This window comes from Phyllostomus discolor, chromosome 6 (assembly GCF_004126475.2).
Source record: "Phyllostomus discolor isolate MPI-MPIP mPhyDis1 chromosome 6, mPhyDis1.pri.v3, whole genome shotgun sequence".
NCBI lineage: Eukaryota > Metazoa > Chordata > Mammalia > Chiroptera > Phyllostomidae > Phyllostomus > Phyllostomus discolor.
In genome coordinates, this window is record NC_040908.2 from 14,698,641 (window position 1) to 14,720,321 (window position 21,681).

The 21,681-nt window shown below is 45.2% G+C and overlaps 2 protein-coding genes across 5 annotated transcripts; both read right to left on the reverse strand.

Moving 5' to 3' along the window:
* Positions 1–14: 14 nt before the first annotated feature.
* On the reverse strand, positions 15–3,785 carry ZNF513 (zinc finger protein 513). 4 transcript variants are annotated; one of them, XM_036027773.1, is made up of 4 exons: positions 3,534–3,785; positions 2,836–2,991; positions 1,283–1,870; positions 15–1,192 (listed from the first exon to the last, which is right to left on the reverse strand). In XM_036027773.1, exons 1-4 carry the CDS (start codon positions 3,571–3,573, stop codon positions 366–368), a joined length of 1,611 nt encoding a protein of 536 aa, XP_035883666.1. In that variant the 5' UTR covers positions 3,574–3,785; the 3' UTR covers positions 15–365. The 4 variants fall into 4 exon arrangements, with proteins under 4 accessions (XP_035883666.1, XP_035883667.1, XP_028372622.1 ...); XM_036027774.1 differs by lacking the exon at positions 3,534–3,785 and adding an exon at positions 3,266–3,471; XM_028516821.2 differs by lacking the exon at positions 3,534–3,785 and adding an exon at positions 3,244–3,471.
* A 234-nt stretch (positions 3,786–4,019) lies between these two features.
* On the reverse strand, positions 4,020–21,477 carry PPM1G (protein phosphatase, Mg2+/Mn2+ dependent 1G). Its single transcript, XM_028515241.2, has 10 exons — positions 21,180–21,477; positions 9,160–9,229; positions 8,594–8,679; positions 8,131–8,263; positions 7,079–7,491; positions 6,409–6,540; positions 5,829–6,063; positions 5,336–5,465; positions 4,939–5,041; positions 4,020–4,640 (listed from the first exon to the last, which is right to left on the reverse strand). Exons 1-10 carry the CDS (start codon positions 21,297–21,299, stop codon positions 4,434–4,436), a joined length of 1,629 nt encoding a protein of 542 aa, XP_028371042.1. The 5' UTR covers positions 21,300–21,477; the 3' UTR covers positions 4,020–4,433.
* Between the last annotated feature and the right edge of the window lie 204 nt (positions 21,478–21,681).

Below are 21,681 nucleotides of genomic sequence, written 5' to 3' on the forward strand. Positions count from 1 at the left end.
ATTCAGCATAGGCATGGCTTTGTTAGTGTTTCCTTTATTATAAAGCGCTGAAATAAGTTAAATAAACAGGTGGGAGGCTGGGCAGTCCCCCAGCGAGTTTTTCCACAGCTCCTGGGAGCAGTGGAGGTGAATGCAGGGCCATTCTTGCTGAGCTAATGAAATGCGTCAGTCAAGGAAAGGCCCCCCCTACCCCGCATCCATATGGGCCCCCCCAGTTATGGAGTTTGGGCTGGTCCATATAGTGCCTAGGTTAGTCTGTGTGGAGCCCCTGGCCAGCGGGGGAAGAAGGTGACTTCTGGTCCATCTATAAAACATACAGGAAGGTCAGGGCTAATCCATATGGCCCCGGGGGAGAAGAGCCTAGTTCATGGTGAGTCTGTATGGACAGCCCGACTACCAGGGGTGCCCAGGGCCGTCGGACCCCGAGAGCTCAAAACAGAAGTGGGGCTGTGAGGTGGTGCCCAGCCCTCAGAGGCAGAGAGGCCAGGCCCTCCTGTGCCACCATGCCCATGCACTTTCTGGTGGCGTTTGTAGTTGTCCCAGTGGCCTGTGGTATAGGCGCAGGTGGCACAGCGGAAGGGCTTCTCGCCTGTGTGCCGCAGCATGTGGCGTTTGAGGTTCATGCTCTGGTTGCAGCTGTAGTTGCAAAGGCTACACCGAAAAGGTTTGTCCCCAGAGTGAATGCGACCGTGACGCTTGAGGTTGGCCAGGTTGCCACAGGCATAGGGACAGAGGGGGCACTTGTAGGGCTTCTCTCCTGTGTGGACACGCTGGTGCCGTTTCAGGTTATCCAGGTGAGCAGAGGCATAGGGACAGCGGGCACAGCGAAAGGGCTTCTCGCCACTGTGTGTCTTCATGTGCCGGGCCAGGTGGTTGGGATAGTGAGTGGCAAAGGGGCAGAGACTACAGGCAAAGCCTTTGTCACTGGGTCCCTGGGGGCCCCCACTAGCACCTCCTCCAGCATCTCCTTGTATGCAACGCCCACACATGGCAGCTCCTAGCCTACTACCCTCCCCCTCCTCCAGCTCTTGTCCACAGTTTCGACAGGTCCAAGGGAACAGCAGCTCTGGCAGTGGTTCTGATCCAGTCCCACATAGGCTCTCCCCTTCACCCCGCAGCTGCCCACAGTCCGGCAGGAAACTGGCACCACCTGGCGGCACATGGAGGCTCAAATCTGGAAGCAGCAGAGCATCTGTGGGGACAATGAGACCCGGTGAATCCAAATACCCACCCCTAGGGCCACCTGCCTGTGGACCAGGTTCTTTGGTCCCCAGCATCTTACCTTCAGGTCGCCGGGGCACTGTCCCCTCCTGCTCTGTGGGACTGGGAGGCCTGGTTGGACGAGGAGCACAGCAGCGGAAACCACAGGTCGGGCAGGGAGGAGTGGGGGGCCCTGCATGGGTGCGTTGATGCCGCCTCAGGTTGCCCAGGCTGCTGCAGGCAAAGGGGCAGTGGGGACAGCGGTAGGGCTTCTCGCCAGTATGGGTGCGGGTATGTCGTGTCAGGTTGACGAGCTGGGCTGAGGCGTAGGGGCAGCGGCCACAGCGGAACGGCTTCTCCCCGCTGTGTGTCTGCATGTGCCGCTTCAGGTGGCTCGAGTAGTGGGACACGAAGGCGCAGAGGCGGCATGAGTATAGTAGCCGTGGGGGCAGCGGGGCCCCCCCACCCGGCCCTCCTGACCCACAACACGGCCCCTCACCTGTCAGCCCCCCACACAGCTGGCAGGCTGGGCCTGGCCTCTCACCCCTGGCCTCCCCTGGACCCCTGGCTGGCTCCTCAACTTCACTCTCGGCACTTAGTGCCCGGCCACCCCCAGACTCGTCGTCGCTCAGCCCGTAGGGAAGCCCAGGCCTGGGTGCCAGAGAGTCTCCTGGTGAGGCAGACATGAAAAGAGACATCAGTGTTGGGCAGGACCAGACTCCAAAATGCCCTTTCTCACTTGGGGTCTTCCTATTTGCTTGGCCCTCCTTTTCTTTTCCCTTCGACGATCCCAAAAGTCAATTATGAATTGTCTACTGCCGAGCCTGGACTAACCTAGTAAAGACAGAGCTGTGCCCAGCTCTACTTAAAAGAAAAAGATGAAGGGCTCACAGTGGACCACAGACTGAAGTGAACCAATAGTGTCATTAACTGATTCTTAGGATTAGGAGAGTAAAAATACACCAGGCAGAAGCCTGAGACTTTTTTGTAAACTCTGTATTAGGAATGTCCCTTTTAGTATAGACCTAATTATAAAATAACACTCAAAAGTGAGGTGAAATTTGGAGGGAAGTATAAACAAAGTAATGCATGTAATACCACTTCTAAGCCTAAAGGATGGATTGTTTTACTGGGTTCCTTCACTGACTAAAAAACATCCTTCAGTAAATTAGGATGGGGTAATGCTACGGTCACAGGTGAGAGGAATGTGGAGGGATACTTGAGGGTAGAGCTAAAACCTCAATAAAAAGGATCTCATACTGCAGGTTAAAGGGATAGTAGAGATAAGTACTAGTTTGAATGAGAAGTTGCTTCCCTGAACCTCTCAGAAGTAAATTCACATAAGGGATGGCCTATGGAGCAAAACAAGGTTATAAAAAGGGCATATACTTTTAGCCAGTGACTTGTCCACTGTCGTATTCACACCACCTTCGGATCAGAACTTCACCTCAACAAAGGGGTGAGGCTGAGTGGACAGTTAAGAATGTGAAGAAATGTAGCTCAAATCTAACCTAAACCAGCCGTAGCTTGTGGCAGGAAACGGTGTTGTGCTCACTGGCATCAAACCCCACCCCGCCTCCTGAAGGGCTGGGATTCCAGGTATCACCAATCCTTGACCCAGTCCCCAAAACCCACCTTCAGAGTCTCTCTCGAAGCCCATGAGCTGGTCGCTGTTGCCGTCACCTTCCTCCTCTTCCTCTTCCTCCTCAAACTCCAGATCCTGGCCTAGTAGCAAGTCACTCTCCAATACTAGGGCCCCAGGTCCTTCATCGAGGGAGTCTTCTGTATCCACTGAAGAGGGGAGTGGACTTGTAGATTTTCCCTCAGGATCCATACCCATTATTCGCACCCGGGGGCCCTTGACCTCATGGACTGTACTGCCCAGCCCTGCAGACCCTCCCGGGTCCCTTTAGTACCTCTATGGGAAGCTAGGAGTCCAGACCGCCTACCCCATCCCTCAGGAGTCCCCTTCCACCCCGACCTGAACCCACTCCACTGACCCCATGCCTGCTCCTCCCCCCATCGCGTCCCCTGACCCCTGACCTTTGACCCCCTCGCATTTCACCGGCTGCGGGTGGCTTTGCTTCCTTCGGGGCATCGTGACCGGCTCCAGCCCGACGCTCTTCTGGCCTGTGGCCGCCCGGCCCCGCCCCTCCCAATTTGGTGCACCGCCCGCCCTTCCCCTCAGGGCCCGCGGGCCACGCCCATACAGTGGCGCGGGCCCCGGGCAGCCCCCGGCCCTGGCCCCGGCGCCCAGCTCAGGCCGCTCCCGCCGCCGACGCCGCGTCCATTCATGGAGCCCCCTACCCCCCCCTACGGAGACCAGCTGGTACCACCGTACTCGCTTCCGCTTCCGCTACCGCAGAGCCTCATGGGACGGGTAGTTCGCGGACAGCAGAGGCAACAAGGCTTTCACAGAATGACCAGGAAGTGATTGTGACGTGCAGACTAGGACAGCCAATCAGAGAACAGGTAGAAACCGGCTGAAAAGGGATTAAGTGCAGTCCCGGTTTCGTCGTAAGGGCCACCTGGCAGGTCCTACTGCCTTCGTGAGGAACGAGGAAATTATTCCTGGCTCTAGGAGGTGGCAAGGACAAGCGGGAGGACAAGCGGCGACGCCAGGTGGCCTGGCAACTCAGGGAGTTAAAATATCCGGGCCCCCGTCTCCCCCTGACACAGGCTTGCACGTGAAACGCGCGCGCGCGCGCGCACACACACACACACAGGCTAGGTAGATGCCACTGATGGGGTCAAGTCTGAAGCCCAGGCAACCTGGTGACCTAGACAGGGCGGCAGTAAAGAAAAAAGGACACCATGGGCGTGATTAGGTTTTGGCCTTTAGTCTGAAAAAGTGTTGATTGAAAGTGTACAACAGAGAGCGGGTGCAAGCGGCTGGGGCCATGGAGCCGCCAATAAAAAAGAATGTCCTTAAATAAAGTTCACAAGAGTAAAAACCAGAACCTCCAGTCCTTCCCTCCAACACAACAGAGCACAGGCACAGAACCGCCGACGAGCCCCGAGGAGCGAGGAGGAGGCTGGGGAGAACAGCAGAGGCTCCCAGGCTGCCGTGCGGAGGGAGAGCCCTCTTTGGAATGGGCTGAGTGAAGCCACCCAGTTCCCCTGCACACCTCACAACCACTGCTAAGGCTAAAGGAAAAAGACAAAACTCAGTCTCAGGTCCAGAGGGCTCAAAAAACAGTCTAGGGGGACGGGGGTCTGGACAACCAACACCACTAGTCCCGCCTGGCCTTCTTCTTCTTGTCGCTGTCGCCATTTTCTTCAGCCCCCTCAGTAGAAAGCACCTCCTCCAGTTTCCGCTTGCCACTCTCTGGCGGAAGCTCTGCTGTGTTCCGGGGCTTGAAGCAAATGATGATGCAGGTCATGTTGTCACACCCTGTACCGTCCCCAGAAGTGTCTGGTGCCAGGCACTGATCCAGCAGCTACAAAGGGGGTGGGGTAGCACAGCGTCAGGGTCTGAACACCGTCCTGGAAGCCTAAAGTCCCACTAGAAAGCTGGCCCTGCCAGACAAGGTGGCAGAAGAACATGGGCGACAGGTGTTACAGAATGGCCCATTTGCTAGTCCATGAGGTGAACGGGTAAATCAGGGGAAGGAGGGAAAGTGCAACTTTCTAGTCAGGTTCTGGCCTCTGTCACTAATGAATGATCCTCCCAGGCTCTGGTCTCAGAGAAAACCTTGGCTATGCGGACCAGACACTCTCCTCCACCCTGGGACTCACCTCTTCCACAATGGATGACAATAACCGAAGCTTTCCATTTTCATCACGCTGGCTAATCTTTGATTGAATAAAGTCTACAACTTCCTGGCTGCTCATCACATTCCTGAGATCAAAAACAATAAATCTTCTTTAGTCCCACCAAAGCAGAGTAGAGGAGTGTGGACAGAAGTGACAGCCCGAGCCAACATTAACACAGAGCTTGTTCTCAGCTCTGCCTTAGGCTTGGGGGTCCTGATACCCCCAAGCTGTCTGCCTAGGTTCTGCTCCTAGAGCAGCTTGAGAGAAGGTGCCAAATGCAGTCAGTCGAGGGATGATAAAGCCAAATCAGCTCAGAGCCCTACACAAAAAGTAATGCTGCAGAGAAAAGGGAATTTTAAGGCATCCTGCCAGTGCTCACCAGATGCCATCACAGGCAATGACCATGAATTCGTGGTCATCAGTGAGAGTCAGCACCTTGATGTCAGGAAGGGCTGAAATCATCTGTTCCTCAGGTGGCAAGTTCTTGTTTCTCTTATAGAAGTGGTCTCCTGAAGTAAAGGAATAGTCTGTTAATGAGTAGTTCGGGCACTTCTCACAGGCTTGTCTTGGAAGCCTTGCCATTCTTCATTCCCACGCCTTTCCATAATCTAGCAGACAAGAGAACTGAGTTCTCGTTTTTCTAGTTTCAGCCCTGACTTTAGGTTGTTGAGCTAACTTGCCTTCAAGTTGCCTTTTCATCATCCAGAAATGATAACCAACTTACTGATCAGAGAGACATTTAAGGATATAGGTGGTAGATACAAACATACTTAGGAAGGTACAAGGGCAATGAAGATTAAAGGCTGCTACTACATAGTCTGAAACAGAGAACAAGACCCCAGAAGTCTTTCCCATGGTTCATAAGCCCTCACCGATGGCTCTGGAGAGGTTGAGGCCCCCGTTGACTCGCCCATCCATGGTGACCTTGCCACCAGCATTCTTGATGCGTGCTAGTTCCACTTCATCCTCCGGCTTGTGGTCATAGGACATGTCTAAAGCTTTGCCAGCCTCAGACACCACACAGCGAGAGTCTCCTGCATTGGCTACAATCAACTGCTTCCCTCGTATCAGAGCCACCACCGCTGTTGTACCACTGTCAGAGCCAGGCTTAAGAGAAGAAAGGGAGTATCATGGGAGCTTCTGGACATGAGCTTCTCGCCAGTGCACCCCTGACCAGTTGCCTATGCTCCCTCCTCTCACTAGGATCTCCAAGAGAGTTTTAACACACAGGAGGAGCATGGATATAGTCTTTCCAGACACTGTATCATGCCCCCTCCCTTTTCTGAGACCATTCTACCCCAAAACCCTAGTTCCCCTTGAAGAATAAATACCCCCATGACCATGAGTTCAGTGCTAGGACAGCAAGGGGATCCCCTCTCTGAAAATCAAAATCAGGATATTCACTCCTGCCTCTTGGTTTTTCAAAATTTACTGCTCCCCCTCCCCACACACCTCCTCTTTGCCTTCCATCCCAGGGACCATCATCTCCTCCTCTTCTTCCTCGTCCTCTTCAGCCTCCTCGGTGTCATCCTCATCTTCCTCTGCTTCTTCACTGCTGTAGCCATCCTCTTCTTCACTGCATTCCTGCCGGAGGGATGTTCCCAGGCCACTGAGACTGGGATAACCTCCTGCCCCGCTCCCCCAACTCCTACTCAAAACAAAGAGGCCTTGCTGAACACAGGTCCTCAAAACACTAAAAGATGCAATTATATGATCAGTGAGAAATTTGGGGGAAAGGATGGGTATTATTTAATATCCTAAACTGGGCTCAGCAGTCCCTAGCAGAAAGGCCTGGGGAAGGCCAGGACTGTCAGCCAAAAGCACCTTCTAGGCAACAGAACCAGAAAGTAAGTTGCCCAGAAAAGGAAATACCCAAATACCCAAAGTAGTGACTACCATCTTCCTGTTCTCTCTCTAGGAGACAGACTCTGAGAGGCCAGAACTAGATCTATTTACCAACCAAGGAAGAGGTAAGAGGGATAATGGTGCCTGTGTTGGTGGAGATAATGAATTCAAGAAAAGTTCAGAATACAGTGGGTCCTGGGGGATGATGTCAAAAAGCTATGGGTGGTAGCAGCCCTCTCTGCAACTTCAACAACTATGTGCCCCTGCAGGCCCTTACCTCGCTGTCTTCCTCTTCCTCCTCCACCTCATCTGACTCATCCTCACTGTCCTCAAAGAACTTGGACTTAGCAACTCGAGGCAGCTTGTCGGAGGCTGAAGAACAGGAAGGCCCAGCCTCACCAGTGGGAGTGCCAGGCTCACCACCTTGGCCTGCCTCTGTACGTTCCGAGTTGGAGGAAAGGCCTGTGTGGGCCTTGGCTGTGGGGCCATTTTCCTCTGAAGAAGATTCCCTAGATGGGTCCTCAGATCCTGCCTCCCCATTGAGGCCCTGGGACCCTGGTTCCTCGCCTGTCCCAGCTCCAGATTTGCTGTGGGGAGCACCCTTGTGACAGTTCTGCCCGTAGCGTGTCAGCAGCTCTTCAATAGTCATGGTAGCCTCTTCATGCAGCAGTGCCGCCTCCTCATTGTCCACTGCAGGTAAGAGGCTAAATCAGCGCCCCCATGCCAGACTCCTCAGGGGATTAGTCCCTCTCTCACTGCCCTTATAGCCTGAGTTCCAACTTCCCCACCACTTCCTACCCCTAAGGGTCCTCTCACTTATCAAGTCTCAGAAAAACCCCTCTGCTTCTGTCCTTTGGCCTTTGTCTTTCACCCCCTTCTTAGTCAAAGGAACGGCAGTTACTATATTTTCCTTATCGCCTCTCGTTTTTATTGCTAAGTTGGAAACCCTGTTCTGACTGAGGACCCAGAAGCCCACAGTGCCAGTCTAGGCGTGCAGCCCAGGCTTAATGACTGGATGCAGGGCATAATGACAGCTCCAGTCTTGAAAAAAGTCACATAAACATTAATAGGAACCAGGAAGACCCCATCAGGGACAAAAGATAATGTACATAAAAATGCTTACAACAATAACACTAGGCACTCAACAGAGGTTAATTCTCTTTCTCCTTTTCATAATCACATGTAATGCAGGAGAACACAGAGTTCTTTAATATAAGGAACTCTCCAGGTCCCTGTTACCCTTATAATTGATGCATAAATAATTTACACTAAAGAACAGTACTTTTAAAAAAAGTCAATTTCCTCTCAAACAAGAGATGCCACACTCACCATCATCTTCATCAGCTACTTTTTCTTTTTCATCTTCATCCTCAGTGGGTCGCCCTGCCATCTGTGCCAGCTCCTTAATGACTTCCTCAGTGGTCAGTTTGGCATCAATAGCCAAGAAGGCATCTTCCAAAGCCTGAATATAAGCAAAACAGTATGATGCCAGTGTAGGAAAAAGTACAGCAGGCATAAAATAAATTGTCCATATAGAATCCTGGTCACAAGGATGAGGTGCAAATTAGAGTATGATCCGCCACACTCGGAGACACTCATATGTAAATAAAACATAGCTCAGAGACCTGGGAATGATAAGGAAGCTCTAAAAAGGCCCAAGGGGGAACAAGCTCATTTTAGGCACAGGGTTCTTTAAGAAGCAGCTAGGTGTCAGTGAGAAAGGAAAAGCCAAGAACTGGAAAACAAGTGAAAGCCTGTAGAAGTGAAGAGTGAACATTGTGGGAAGACAGACCTTCTGTAGCTTGCCTTCTTTGTAGGCCTTCTGATCTTTGATGATATCAGGAAGATATTTGGCACAATACAAGGCAACTTCCTCCCCTGGAAGAAATGTAAGGTCACCCAGAGCACTGAAAGTAATGTATTATCTATATGCCATACTGGAGTAAACCCCATGGGCTGAAGAGATGAATATCTTAGCACAACCAAAACCTACTTAAAAGATAATGTTTGAGAAGTTCCGACTCAGAAAATGGACTTCACCATCACCTTTCTCGAGGCTATATTAATATATTCCTTGTGTTGTTTTTGTTTTTACTTGCATACTTAGTTTTCAGTGAAAAAAAATGCTAATGTAGGAAGAGGCTTTCTTGGATTACAACTAGGCCTAGTGAGATTATGAATCAATACAATATCCTATGGGGAAGGAAGAATGGTAGAACAGAGAAAAAGAGCACCAGACAGGAAATGGTATCTGAGGACTGGAACCTTGGAAAGTAAAAGAACAAAGGACCTGTTCTTGCCCTATAAAGTCTGGAATCAGAGTGTTAGAATGTTACCAATATGATCTGTTAAAGTTACCTCCATGTCCATCGTAGACAGAAAACATGGCCGTCTCACTGTCCAGCTCAGGAATACAATTGTGAGCATCCTAGGAAAAAGAAAAGCATAATTAGCATTTCTCAAGGTCAAAGGATAGTCTTCTTTGTCTACCTCAAGTCATGAGGATTGTGTTCACACCTCAATCTCACTAACCCTTCCCTAGCTGACCTACATGACCTACAAATAAGATGGAACAATAAACTAAGAATACAGGGGAGGGAGAAAGGAAGAAGAGTAAGGGAGGGAGGGGAGGAACAAAAGGAAGGCGGAAGGAAAGAAGAGAGATGAATCAGGTCACCACCTCTGCAGTGGGTGCACCACCGCTGCACCACCTAGCAGCCTCAGCCTAAGAGGGCTCAGTCCAGATGGCAGAATGTTTGGCTGCTGGAACTCTAGACCTGACCTTTTCGGATACAAATCCAAACTGTGTGTAGCAACTATGAAATAACTGGAATAAAGGATCTTTAAAGTCACTTCCAGACCCACTCATGAATCACAGAACTTCAAGGAAGAAAATGCTAGGGAACACAGTACAATGAGACCGGAGGGCATTACCAACCTAAAAAGTTCTCTAGGAGAATCCTAAAACAGCCTGAGTGAAAGCACTAGAGATGTGTAGAACTATATACATTTATACTCTGTCCTGCCCACCCAAAACACCATTTAAACACCTTCAAAGTTTTAAACTCATTCAAGAAGTTACCCTCAGAGTAGGCAGAAGATATATTTACAAAAGAGTATCTTCCCAACAAGTAATGTTATTAAACTATGCTGTGTTTAGCACTTGTTACCTGGAATTTACAATGCCCCATATAATCAGCCTTCCTATCTCCTACCCCCATTCAGAATTGAGATATCATTCGACGCTGACCTCCTAGCACACGAAAAGAAGTTTATAATGGTCTTGCCACTCCAACGTTTCAGCTGGAAGGCTAGGCTTAATCAAATTCTTCTAACAACAAAGCTCTGTAGCCCCTAAAATTAATATTCCAGGTTAAGCCATAGTTCAACCAAGATGGTCAGACCTAGGTAAAAGTGTGCCATGGCTTACCCTGCCCCATCTTGGAAAACAACCCAACCTTCCCCTCAGGTGCATTCCAAAATCAAAAAGGTTTTAATCAACTATTTATTTACTTTTATAGATTATCCTTGTGTTAAGTAACAGTTCTCCATCTTCTTTTAAGCATTAACATTTTAAAATTTCTAATTTTATTAATAGTTAGGAAATCTGGGTACAATGGTTCTTTGGTTATCCCTGAAATAAGACTATGCCTTCACTATAAAAGTCTAGAAAATAAGTTATTTTAAGGTAAGGAAGGAGAACATCAAAAAATGTCTAGTTCTGTATGTCACTCTGACTGTCTCTAGAAGAAAAGTGCTCCAAATCTGATGGGCTGCCATGGATGGCCTTTGATGGCCTATCTGTGGTCACTACCAAATGCCTCTTACATCCCCAGGGTCTGGACAGTGCCACAGACCCAAGGTCACCTTCTCCCTCTTCCAACCACGCTACCACCAGCCATGAGGGTCTCCCCTTCCTCTAAGCCAGGGCTTATCTCACTGGGCCACCTTCTCCTCTCACCACCATTCTCAACACCTTCTTGCCTGCTTTAATGATTGTCTATTTCTCCAGCATCCTCTACCAGTAGTTCTCAGACTTTAATGTGCTTAAGAATTCATCTGTTCATTTATTCATCAAATATTTGAGTATCCATTATGTGCCAGGATGAGTTCTGAGCGCTCAGGATAAATATCTGAATAAAATAAACCCCCGCACTTCATTAAAAAACTCACATTCTAGTAAGGGATATACAAACTAAACACAATAAATGGGTAAATCATACAGAATGATGGTACAATTCATATAGAGAGATGGTAGTGATATGCAATAAATAAAAGGTAGAAAAAAGGAGGACTAGATTGAATTACAGAAAAGCAGTGGGAGTACTGAATCAGCACAGGCCGCAGTGTAGTACAGGCACACTAAACCCATTAGAAACTGTACCTCGGGCCCTGGCCAGTATAGCTCAGTTGGTTGGAGTGTGGTCCCATAACCAAAAGGTTGTGGGCTCAATTCCCCGGTCAGGACATATACCTAGGTTGTGGGTTCAATTCCCAGTCCTGGTACACATGGGAGGCAACCTGGTGATGCTTCCCTCTCTCATTAATGCTTCTCTCTCCCTTCCTCTCTCTCTCTATAAGCAATGAAAAAGTGTCCTCAGGTGAGGATTAAAAAAAAAAGAAAGAAAAAAACTACCTCGGTAATCACTACGTAAATCATGCTGTGTCTAATTAGCTTCCACAAAAATGGTTCGTCATGTTAATGTTGATATTAATTCTGTTGTTTTTGTAGTGTGGTTTGTTGGCATGAAATTTATATGCAGTTTTGTATTTGTACACATTCCAGTAACATTAAATTAAAATTATTTTAGCCTTGGCTGGTGTGGCTCAGTGGATTATGTGCCAGACTGTGAACCAAAAGGTCACCAGTTCGATTCCCAGTCAGGGCACAAGCCTGGGTTGCAGGCCAGGTCCCCAGTTGGGGGCATGCAACAGGCAACAAATCGACACTTCTCTTCCTCTCTTTCTCCCTCTCTCTTCCCCCCTCTCTAAAAAGAAATCAATAAAATGAAAAAAATCATTTTAGTAAATACTGGAGTTCCACAGTATTGCTTTCCTTAAAAAAAAAAAAAAATCCATGGAAGATCTCCAAGGTATTTTGTCAAATAAAGCAAACTGCACAGTGATATATTTAGTAAGCTGCTTTCTAAGAAGAGGAAGCACAGGAATGTATCTTTCCACATTGTAATACTACAAGGATACACGTAAAACAAATTAAAAGCAGTTAACTATGGGAGGGCACAAGAGTGTAGAGGGATGGAAGTGAGACTGAACCACAGGAATGTTTAGCTTTTTCAAAAGTAAATTATGCATTTTTAAAATGTATTACTAAAATTTGAGAAACTTGTCCCACCAAATCCACTTTTTGGTAGGGGAGGGAGGAGCAGGCTTCCTGCCCACTCCTCCCCAGTGGAACAAGAGAATCAACTGGTCTTTCTCTGTCTTGCAATGCGACTCCAGATCACAGCTGTACCATCTCGTTTGAACTCACACCTCTACTTAAAACATCTGTAGACTTCATCTGTTCCTCAAAAGAGCATATGATCTTGAAGCAGAAGATCTAGCCTCACTGAACACATGAGAAAATATTTAACTTCGATAGCAATCAAAAGGATGAAATTAAAAACAGGAAAATATCCTTTTCTGCAATTAGGATGAAAAAGATTAAAAATACAGAGTGGTGGTAAGAGTAAAGTAAAATCACATTCTCATATCCTTATCAACAGGAATATAAATGAGTATAGCTATCCTAGAAGACAATTTGGTAACATGTATCAAAATTCTAAATGTACATGCCCTTTAATAATCTGACTTCTAAAAGTTTATTTTACAGAAGCAATAAGACAAGGGTATAAAGATATGTATAAGAATGTTCATTACAGCATTATTTATAATAAAACAATCATAGCCATCTAAATTTCCATGAATAGATTATATTACAAATGGTACATCCTTACAATGGAAGATAGGCAGCTGCTAGAAATGGTGAATGCAAATAAATGTGGAAATGAGTTCATAATACAGGGTCTGGCACAAATAATGCCCCCTTTTTATTACAAAATCATAAGCATATAAGTCTGCAACATAACAGTATCACACTCAAGCACACCATATGATATTTTAGGTGAAATGTTCAAATTAAAACTATAAATTATGACACCCATATTATTACCCTACCAACCACACTCAAGCAGGCATTACTTCTGCTGGACCCTGTATATCAAGTAATAAAAAGGAAAAAAATTACCTGTATATATATGCTACAAGTCTGGAAGATCACATATTAAAACTTAGTGGAAAGTAAACTTTGGGTAATAATTATTTTTTTTACATTTAAAATTTTTGTACAATAAATAGTATTATTCCATTCTGAATAATAACGACAACACTAAAACCCATGGCCTTGAGTAGCCATGCTACCACATACTACATGATCTCTGACCAGCCATCTCTTGCCTTAATTTCATTGTCTATGAAACGGAATAAGAAAATCTACCTTGCCCATATCATCACAGGACTATTGTGAGGATGATGCTAAACATGTCAGAGTCCTTTGTAAACTGGAATTTAACATATAAATATGTATATTCTGCTGTGAAATGTAACACCTGGCTCACATTTTTCTTCTCTGCTTATTCTCAAAGAGGAACGCCCTCTGTAAAGATTCATCTTATGCCTTGAGGTCTCATTTCCTAGAACTAACTACTCCACATTCCCTTCTCCTCCACTTCTTAGTGAGGCGTTTTGAATCTGTATTATCACCTGGAATTGTTCTACCTTCTCCAAGCACTTCAAATCCCCCTTTTACATCATTGATCACAGCCTCCCTACCTTTGGCCTTGCCTTTCTTTCTCTGCGTCCCTTTCTGAGCCAGACTCAAGTATTTCAACACTGTCTCTCAGCAAGCTAGAAGACCTCATCCAACCTTGTACAACCTGACCAACTGCTTTCTTTACCCCTGAGTCAGAGCCACTAAGCCTTGCAGTCATAAGATGTCATGAAATCATGTTAATTGTGGTCACTACTACATTTACCATTTTTTCTGTATTCTCCATTGACCCCAATACATTAACCACATCTTCCCTATTCTACCTCAAAATTTCTCCTTCACTCTGCCTCAAAAGCAGTGTTTCCCGTCTTTCTAGTATAACATTTCTGCTTAAACTCCTTATCTTCAAACCCTTCTCTTCCAAGATCTTACTTCAAAAGCAGACAAAAACCTTAATAACAATCCAAAGAGCTATTTTGCAGGCTCCATTCACCCCAGCCATTGTATATAAGCAAACAGTACAAACCACATCCGTTTTTTTAAAAGTTCTCTTGGGTTCTGTGAAGAACTTTAGTTCTATACTGCAAATGCCTATTACTATCAGATGTCCCCTCTCTACCTCAAACTTAACATATGTAACAGGAACTCGGCAGTCTCCAAAAAATCAGAGCTTCCTCTACAGGTCTTATTTCTGTCAAAGAAATCTTAACTCTCCCAGGCAACACCTATTACCGGTCCTCCTTCATTACCTGGCTGTCTTCCACCTTCCATCACCAAGTTCTGCTGAGTTTTCCTTAGCAACTCTGTTCCTGAATTACTTGACTCTTAGTAGTTTAACTTCTCTCCTGTCTCTACCCCCTGCCCCTTGGAATCCAACCTGCATACATTCAACTGCCAAATTAATCTTCCTAATATGACATTTTATTGCTGGAACCTTCAGTGGATTCAACTGCATATAAGACTTATTCCCTACAAGCTACTGGAAACTTAAGGCACGCAACACCACTCCTACTCATTTCTATAACCTAATCTCTTCTGTCTCATAACTATTCCTCAAAAGAACTCAATACTGACCACCCCAGCCCAGCACAGTAAGCATGTCTGCCTCAGAGCCCCTCCTCCTATCCCTTCTTCTAATACTTTTTCTTCTCCCATTTTCCTCTACCTCATTTGTCTGTTATACTCTTTCCTTAGAGTCCAGTTAGTCTCACCGCCTCCAAGAGATCCTTCACAATCATACCAAAGTAAAGCCCAGTCTCAGATGGCTTCACTGGTGAATTCTACCAAGTGTCTAAAGACAGGATACCAATTCTTCATAAAGTCTTTCAAAATACAGAAGAGGAGACAACACTTCCCAATTAATTCTATGAGGCTAGTATTATGCTGATACCAAAACCAGACAGATACCATAACAAAACTACAGACTTAATAATGTTAAAGTAGTAATACTCCTCAAATGATCTACAGATTAGCACAAACAACCCCTATCAAAATCACAGGTGCCTTTTGTACAGAAATTAACAAACTGATCCTAAAATCCATGTGGAAATGCAAGGGACCCAGAAAAGAAGAAACAAGTAAAAGAGCAAAGTTGGAAGATACGCATATGTATCTCCTTCCTCATTTGAAAACTTACCACAAAACTATAGCAACCAAGACAACTTGGTACTGGCATAACAATAGGTATACAGATCAATGGAATGGCATAATAAACCCTCATATTTATGGTCCACTGACATTCAACAGTGATGTCAAGATAATTTCTCTAAGGGGAAAGAGGCTTTTTAACAAATGGTGTTGAGATAACTAGATATCCACATGCCAAAGTATGAAGTTGGATCCCTTCCTTACACCATACACAAAAAGTAACTCAAAATGGATCACGGACTTAAATGTAAAAACTAAAACTATAAAAATCTTGATAAACTGGACTTCAACAAGAAAGCAGAAAGGCAGAGTGGGAGAAAATACTTGCAAATCCTACCTGATAAGGGACTTATACCCAGAATATAGAAAGGACTCAATCTCAGTAAAAAGAAAAAAAGACAATCCAATTAAAAATGGACAAAGGATCTGAAGAGACACTGCCCCAAAGATATATAAATGGCCAATAAGCACAACAAGAGGTGCTCAAACATTATTAGCCATCAGGGAAATACAACCAAAACCACAATGACATACCATTTCACATACACTGTAATAAAAGACAGACAATAACAAGTGCAAGGAGGATGTGGAGAAACTGGCACTTTTGGTAGAATCACTTTGGAAAATAGTTCCTCAAAATGTTAAACATGGAGTTATTACATGAACCAACAATTCCACTCCTAGGTATATACTGTATACTGTATACTCCAGAGAAATAAAAACTTATTGAGACACAAAAACTTGTACATCAGTGTTCACAGCATCGTATCAACTAATGGATAAACAAAATGACCACAAAATGGCATATTGTATTGTATTATTCAGCCATAAAAAGGTATTTGGTACTGATTAATGATACATGGATAACCCTTAATAATACCATGATTAGTAAAAAAAAGACATAAAAAGTGAAAGCTACTTAGGAGCACCCCTGTACTCTATTCCCTGGAAGCCAATAGCAGGAGATAGCCAACGTACTCAAAATATCCAAATCAATAAAGTTATTGGTGAAAATAAAAAACAAAGAAAATAATCCAATTTTTAATAGGTAATCTTATTCCTCAATGTTCATAGAGATGCATCTTACAACATTCCAGTATTTTAAGACTTCTGTGATGCCCTAGTTGAGAAGCAGCACTAAAGTCGACAGGACCTAAAATGAATTCAGGCTTCAATATTTTCTGGTTAAAAATGTTTAGAAAATATTCAAACATATTCTCTCATCTATAAGTTTCCTTACATCATGAGGTTGAGTTCAAGACAAATATGATGGTGCATGGAAAAGAACAAGTCTTGTTTTGTTCATTCTTGCCAGAAATAAAGAGGATTAATTTCATATTAAAAAAAAGTGACGTATAATTCCACTTATATGAAATGTTCAGAGTAGGCAAATCAATAGACATAATGTAAACTAGTGCTTGCCAGATTAGAGGAGGGAGGATAAGGAGTAACTTTGTAATGGTTACAAGGTTTCTTTTGGGGGTTATGAAAATGTTCAAAAATTGATAGTGGTGATGGTTACAGAACTCTGAAAAAATTAACCACTGAAATGTACACTTTCAATGTATATGGCACGTGGCCCTGGCTGGTGTGGCTCCAACCTGTGAACCAAAGGGTCACCGGTTCGATTCCCAGTCAGGGCATACGCTTGGGTTGCAGGGCCAGTAGGGGGTGCATGAACAGCAACCACACATTGATGTTTCTCTCCCTCTCTTCCCCTCTCTCTAAAAATAAATAAATAAAATCTTTTAAAAAATGTATATGATATGTGAATTATATCTCAATGTTATTTAAAAAGTGACCTGTATATACATTTTCAAATACTATGTATCATTAAAAGTTGATATACTTCATCTTTGACCCAGATTAAATTCAGTTCTAAAGTTTGTGCTTCCCAGAAAGCATAATTTGGATAGCATCTTTTTTTTTTAAGATTTTATTTATTTATTTTTAGAGAGGGAAGGGAAGGAGGGAGGGAGAGAGAGAGAGAGAGAGACATCAATGTGCGGTTGCTGGGGGTTATGGCCTGCAACCCAGGAATGTACCCTGGCTAGGAATTGAACCTGGGACACTTTGGTTCCCAGCCCGCGCTCAATCCACTGAGCTACACCAGCCAGGTGGATAGCATCTTAAAATGAGGTGAGCTACTGATCAAATCTGTTAAATTTCTACACTCAAAATCAAGTTCTTACCTCTCAAAGTATAATTCCAAGATGATAACCCCAAAGAGGATCAGGGATGAGAAGTAGTAGTAACAACTGCTAGGAGGCTGGGCAATACAAATAATTCATGTAAACTATTCTTGCCACCTTGAGGAATAAGTTCTGATTGTACCCCAAACCAGTCACTTGAGAAGTTATAAAGGAACAGTATAGTAGAAAACAATTTCTCCATATTTATAGGCAGAACTTTGACATCATTTCATACTATCTTTGAACTGTGAAGAAGAGGTACTACTGCATGCTAATGAAATGAAAAGCATGCCCTATAATAGTTGCTCACCTGCATCCTAGACAAAGGAATTCTAACCTGGTTCAATAAGTAAAGAGTGCTTTAAGCTAGAAATGAGACACTAATCTCAGGATCAGACATAAATGTCCTTCAGTCTCAGATGCCCTCTCTCAAGTGGAACCCCACAGCATGCGTAAGGTGGCTTATTTTATATTTTTGCCCATTAATACAATTAAACTGTCATGCAGATATCTAAAGAATTCTCTACTCAACATTATTTACATTCAATTCTAGATGACCCTCCATGACTGTTAATAACCAGCAGTGAACAAATAGCCTACTCAAAGTTATACTCTAGGTATTGATACTGCCTTTAAAAAAGAGCAAAAATAATTAGTACAAACGTTTTAAGAAATCCTAACACCCCACAGAAAGCAATTTGGTCACTTTCAGAGAACCTCACAACCAAAAACTACAAGTGCCTTTGTCCCTTGTAGACTATATTTCAGGCTGGACTTCTCATTAGTCACCAAAAAATCAGAGCCTTTCCACACACATTTCTCAAGGAACCACTGCACAGCCTACCTCTTAATCTCCAGAATACATAATACCTCTACCAACTTGAGGATCCCTCCAAGCCAGAGAGTAGGAAGAAAGGAAGGTAACACCAACTGTGGTATTTTGATTACTCCTCCTCAAAACACCCTGATGAAGAGGGGCTAAAGAGAGGCAGAAAGTGTAAAATGCCGGCTATTAACAATTGCCATCCGTGCCTCAAGAAAAGGGGTGAAACAGTACTCTCTCCAGGTGAATCTATGAGTTAGGATTTTAGCAACCTTTGTAATGTGTATTGGTATGGTAAACTAACTTCAACTGAATCATTAGGACCAAGCAAACAAGGTCAATAGACTTAATCGGTGGCATCGGAGGTAGATTTTGTGAAAAACTAAGATTAACTCAAGAGGCCAGAAGTCATACTTACTGCCTTGCCATACCAAAGAAAATTGTGTTATACTTTAGGGAGAAATAAAGAACAAAACCAAAGGGAAAAGTACCAAGGAAGGAGAAAAGGATCCCAAATAGGACCTGGAGAGGATCTGATTAGGTATATTTAGCTATTCAAAAAAAGGTAAGTTACAGCAAAAACAGGGAGGATTTTAAAACCTAAGTGGTTATCTCCCAAAAGGAAGATTAGGATCTAAGGAATAGTCTAACAAAATCTCTACAAACCAAACAGCCCCTGAGGAAAAAAAGGTCATTTTCTAATTACCAAGGAGAAACCAAAAATAAAGGAAATGCCCTGCAAAGAAGCAAACAGCAAGAATTACTGGGCCAATGACTTGGAAAACTGAATATCAAATTCATAAAGAAAACAAGAAAGAAGAGTACTAAACAATGGAAAAACCACAGCAGAGAGGAAAATGGAAAATATGGAATGAGAAACCTAAAGTCACCTCAAATCTTACATTAATAGAGAAGGCCATAGAAATGCAACCACCAAACTCCCAAATAACCCAAACCCTAGCCTTACATAAGTGCTTTTCTTTTGAAATTATATCCAGTTATTTCTGCCAGTCAGATAACTACATGCACCAAGCACTCAGTAAGCTCAGTACTGTGCACCACAGGAAAATATGAACGTTATACTTCAGGTTGACATAGATGATAAATGTATCTTTGACTATTTCATCCGGGGCCTCAACTTCTGAGCTGTAAAATGCAGGAGCTAAACTACTGGGTTGGCCAAAAGGTCTGTTTAGTTTTGTCCCTAAAATAAAAGAGACATTTTTCACTTTCACCAATAACTTTATTGATTTGGATTTTTTAGTATTTTGGCTATCTCCCATTTGTTATAATGTTGAATGTTCTCAATGTATTAATTTGATCGCTATCAACTTCAACTGGTCTATCTGACTATAGAGCTAGAAATCTCCAGAACAAAACTTCACAACCACTTTTGACATGTTCGATCAGTCACAGCACCTTCCCTATACACTGCACAAATCTTTTTCTGCATTTCAGTTGTTTTTACCTTTCTTGAAATAATAAAGCATAATATGCCCACAATGTTGCATATTTTCTTCCATCTTCAATATTAAAATGGCTACACAAAAATTCACCAATTTGATAAGTTTTTTAAATGCACGCTGATGTGACAGCTGTCACAATACAATCTAACTAAATTGTTTCCAATGAAGTTAAAGACAACTAAGTGCAGTAGAGTCATCTTACGGGGGAAAAAACAAAGGAACTTTTTGGCCAATCCTATAAATAAGATGAACTATAGGATTCCCTCCAATCTTGACATTTACACCTAAAGACAGAACGGTTTCAAGTCTGCTGCGGGTATAATAATTGAGTCTGAGAACAAACCTTTAAGTTTATACTGTCATTCCAGAGCTAACCACAGGGAGGAGCGAGGGATTTGAAGAAATTCCCAAGGGAGACAGTATTCGGCTGTTACCTGAAGCCCACCTAGTAAGCGGATAAACCTTCAATCCCAGACATAATTAAAGCATTTCCTGAGCCCCCTGCCTAGATCTCACTATAATCATCACAAAGACACATCTTACACAGGTCTTTCTCCCTTCCCTTCCTACCCTAGTTTCCCTGTGCTCCTTTGTAATTTCAAATCCATTTCACCCAATGGTACTCCTTTACACCCAGACTTTCCCCCCTTTACTCAGAATGAAGTTTTCTAGAAGAGAAAATCCGTTCTCTGTAGGTTAAGAAAAAAAAATTATGAAATGACTGTAAATCAAGGAGACTAAACTACAAGCACAGGCAAATGACAATGAAGTTTTCGAAAAATCCCAGTTGAGACAAAACTATCAAGCATAATTTAAAAAAAAAAGAGTAATACTGATGGACATAATTCAAGTTTCCCAAACGCCGTAAAAGGTCCTGAGGAGGATACACGGTGACAATTCTTGGAGGTCACGTCGAGCCTCTGAAATTAACATGCGGTGCGCAGGGCAACTAAGTGTTAAGAACTTGAAACAGACTGTTTGCCGGGGCTTCCTTTCACTGTCAAACTCCTCGCCCAAAGGGGCCTCGCACATACATATATACATATTTAAATATCTAAAGTACAGTCATTCACATACACTAGCCTCTTCCTCGCAAAAGTAAATGAACAAATAGTCCCTCTTTTCATCTTTACTCCCACACTAAACCTCACACCGTTTATGAGCCTGGAGAGCCGTGTTGGCACGAGAGGATGGCGCGAAGGCACGGGGAGACGGCGGTCAGTTGGCGGAAGATGCTTCTCTCCACATGGCAAAGACCTCACCACCAAGCTGGCCACCAGCACAGCGTCCCCAAGCACCGGCAGCTCCCCTTCGGCCCCCGCCCCGCTCTCGGTGATGCGCCCCCCACCCCCAAACTGCCGCTGCGGACTCAGGCTCTCGATTCGGACCCTTCCCCGGGGACGACCCCATCCCCCTGCTCCCTTTTTCTCCATCGGGTTCCCGCCCTCCAGCGACCAAGCTACGAATCCCTCCCGCGTCACCTCCATAGAGACACGCCAGCCTTGCATGGCGGAGAAGCCGTAGGGTAGCGGCAGGCGTGGTGCGCCGACCCCGTCCCCGGAGCATTTCACCGTGTTGGGCTGGGAAAGGTAGGCACCCATGGCGGCGGCTAGCCGGCGGCCTCAGGGGCAGGCGAGCGGAGCGCGACCCGAGCCGGCGCCGTAGCCGGGAGCCCCGGGGGCGCGCGTGGCAGTAGCGGGCCAGGCGGCGCGGCGACGCAAGGTGCCGGTGAAAGGCGCGAGGCCGGCCAGGAGGCGGTAACGGGGCTGCTGTGGAGAGGGAGCGGAAGCGGAAACGGCGCCTCTCCAGACCCCGCCCGGCCGGCGCGGCGCGGCGCGGCCCGGCGCTGCTGGCAGTCATTTCCTTAGCAACTCGCTCCACCCGCGGGGACAACGGCCCGCCCAACGGCCGCTCCCGCGAGACTGGCGCGGTCACGCCCACCAACGGCTGCAGGCCGTCTCTCGCGACCCCGCGGGCGGCTTG

Bases quoted from the DNA above. Each gene is read 5' to 3' on its own strand.
- ZNF513 (XM_028516821.2), bottom strand. From the start codon at position 3,298: ATGCCCCGAAGGAAGCAAAGCCACCCGCAGCCGGTGAAATGCGAGGGG. The intron at 1,871-2,835 runs GTGGGTTTTGGG...CTGCCTCACCAG, and splicing joins CTTCGAGAGAGACTCTGAAG to GAGACTCTCTGGCACCCAGG. The intron at 1,193-1,282 runs GTAAGATGCTGG...TTGTCCCCACAG, and splicing joins AGTGCCCCGGCGACCTGAAG to ATGCTCTGCTGCTTCCAGAT.
- PPM1G (XM_028515241.2), bottom strand. From the start codon at position 21,299: ATGGGTGCCTACCTTTCCCAGCCCAACACGGTGAAATGCTCCGGGGAC. The intron at 8,264-8,593 runs GTCTGTCTTCCC...GCTTATATTCAG, and splicing joins AAGAAGGCAAGCTACAGAAG to GCTTTGGAAGATGCCTTCTT. The intron at 4,641-4,938 runs GTGAGTCCCAGG...CCCCCTTTGTAG, and splicing joins TGTCATCCATTGTGGAAGAG to CTGCTGGATCAGTGCCTGGC.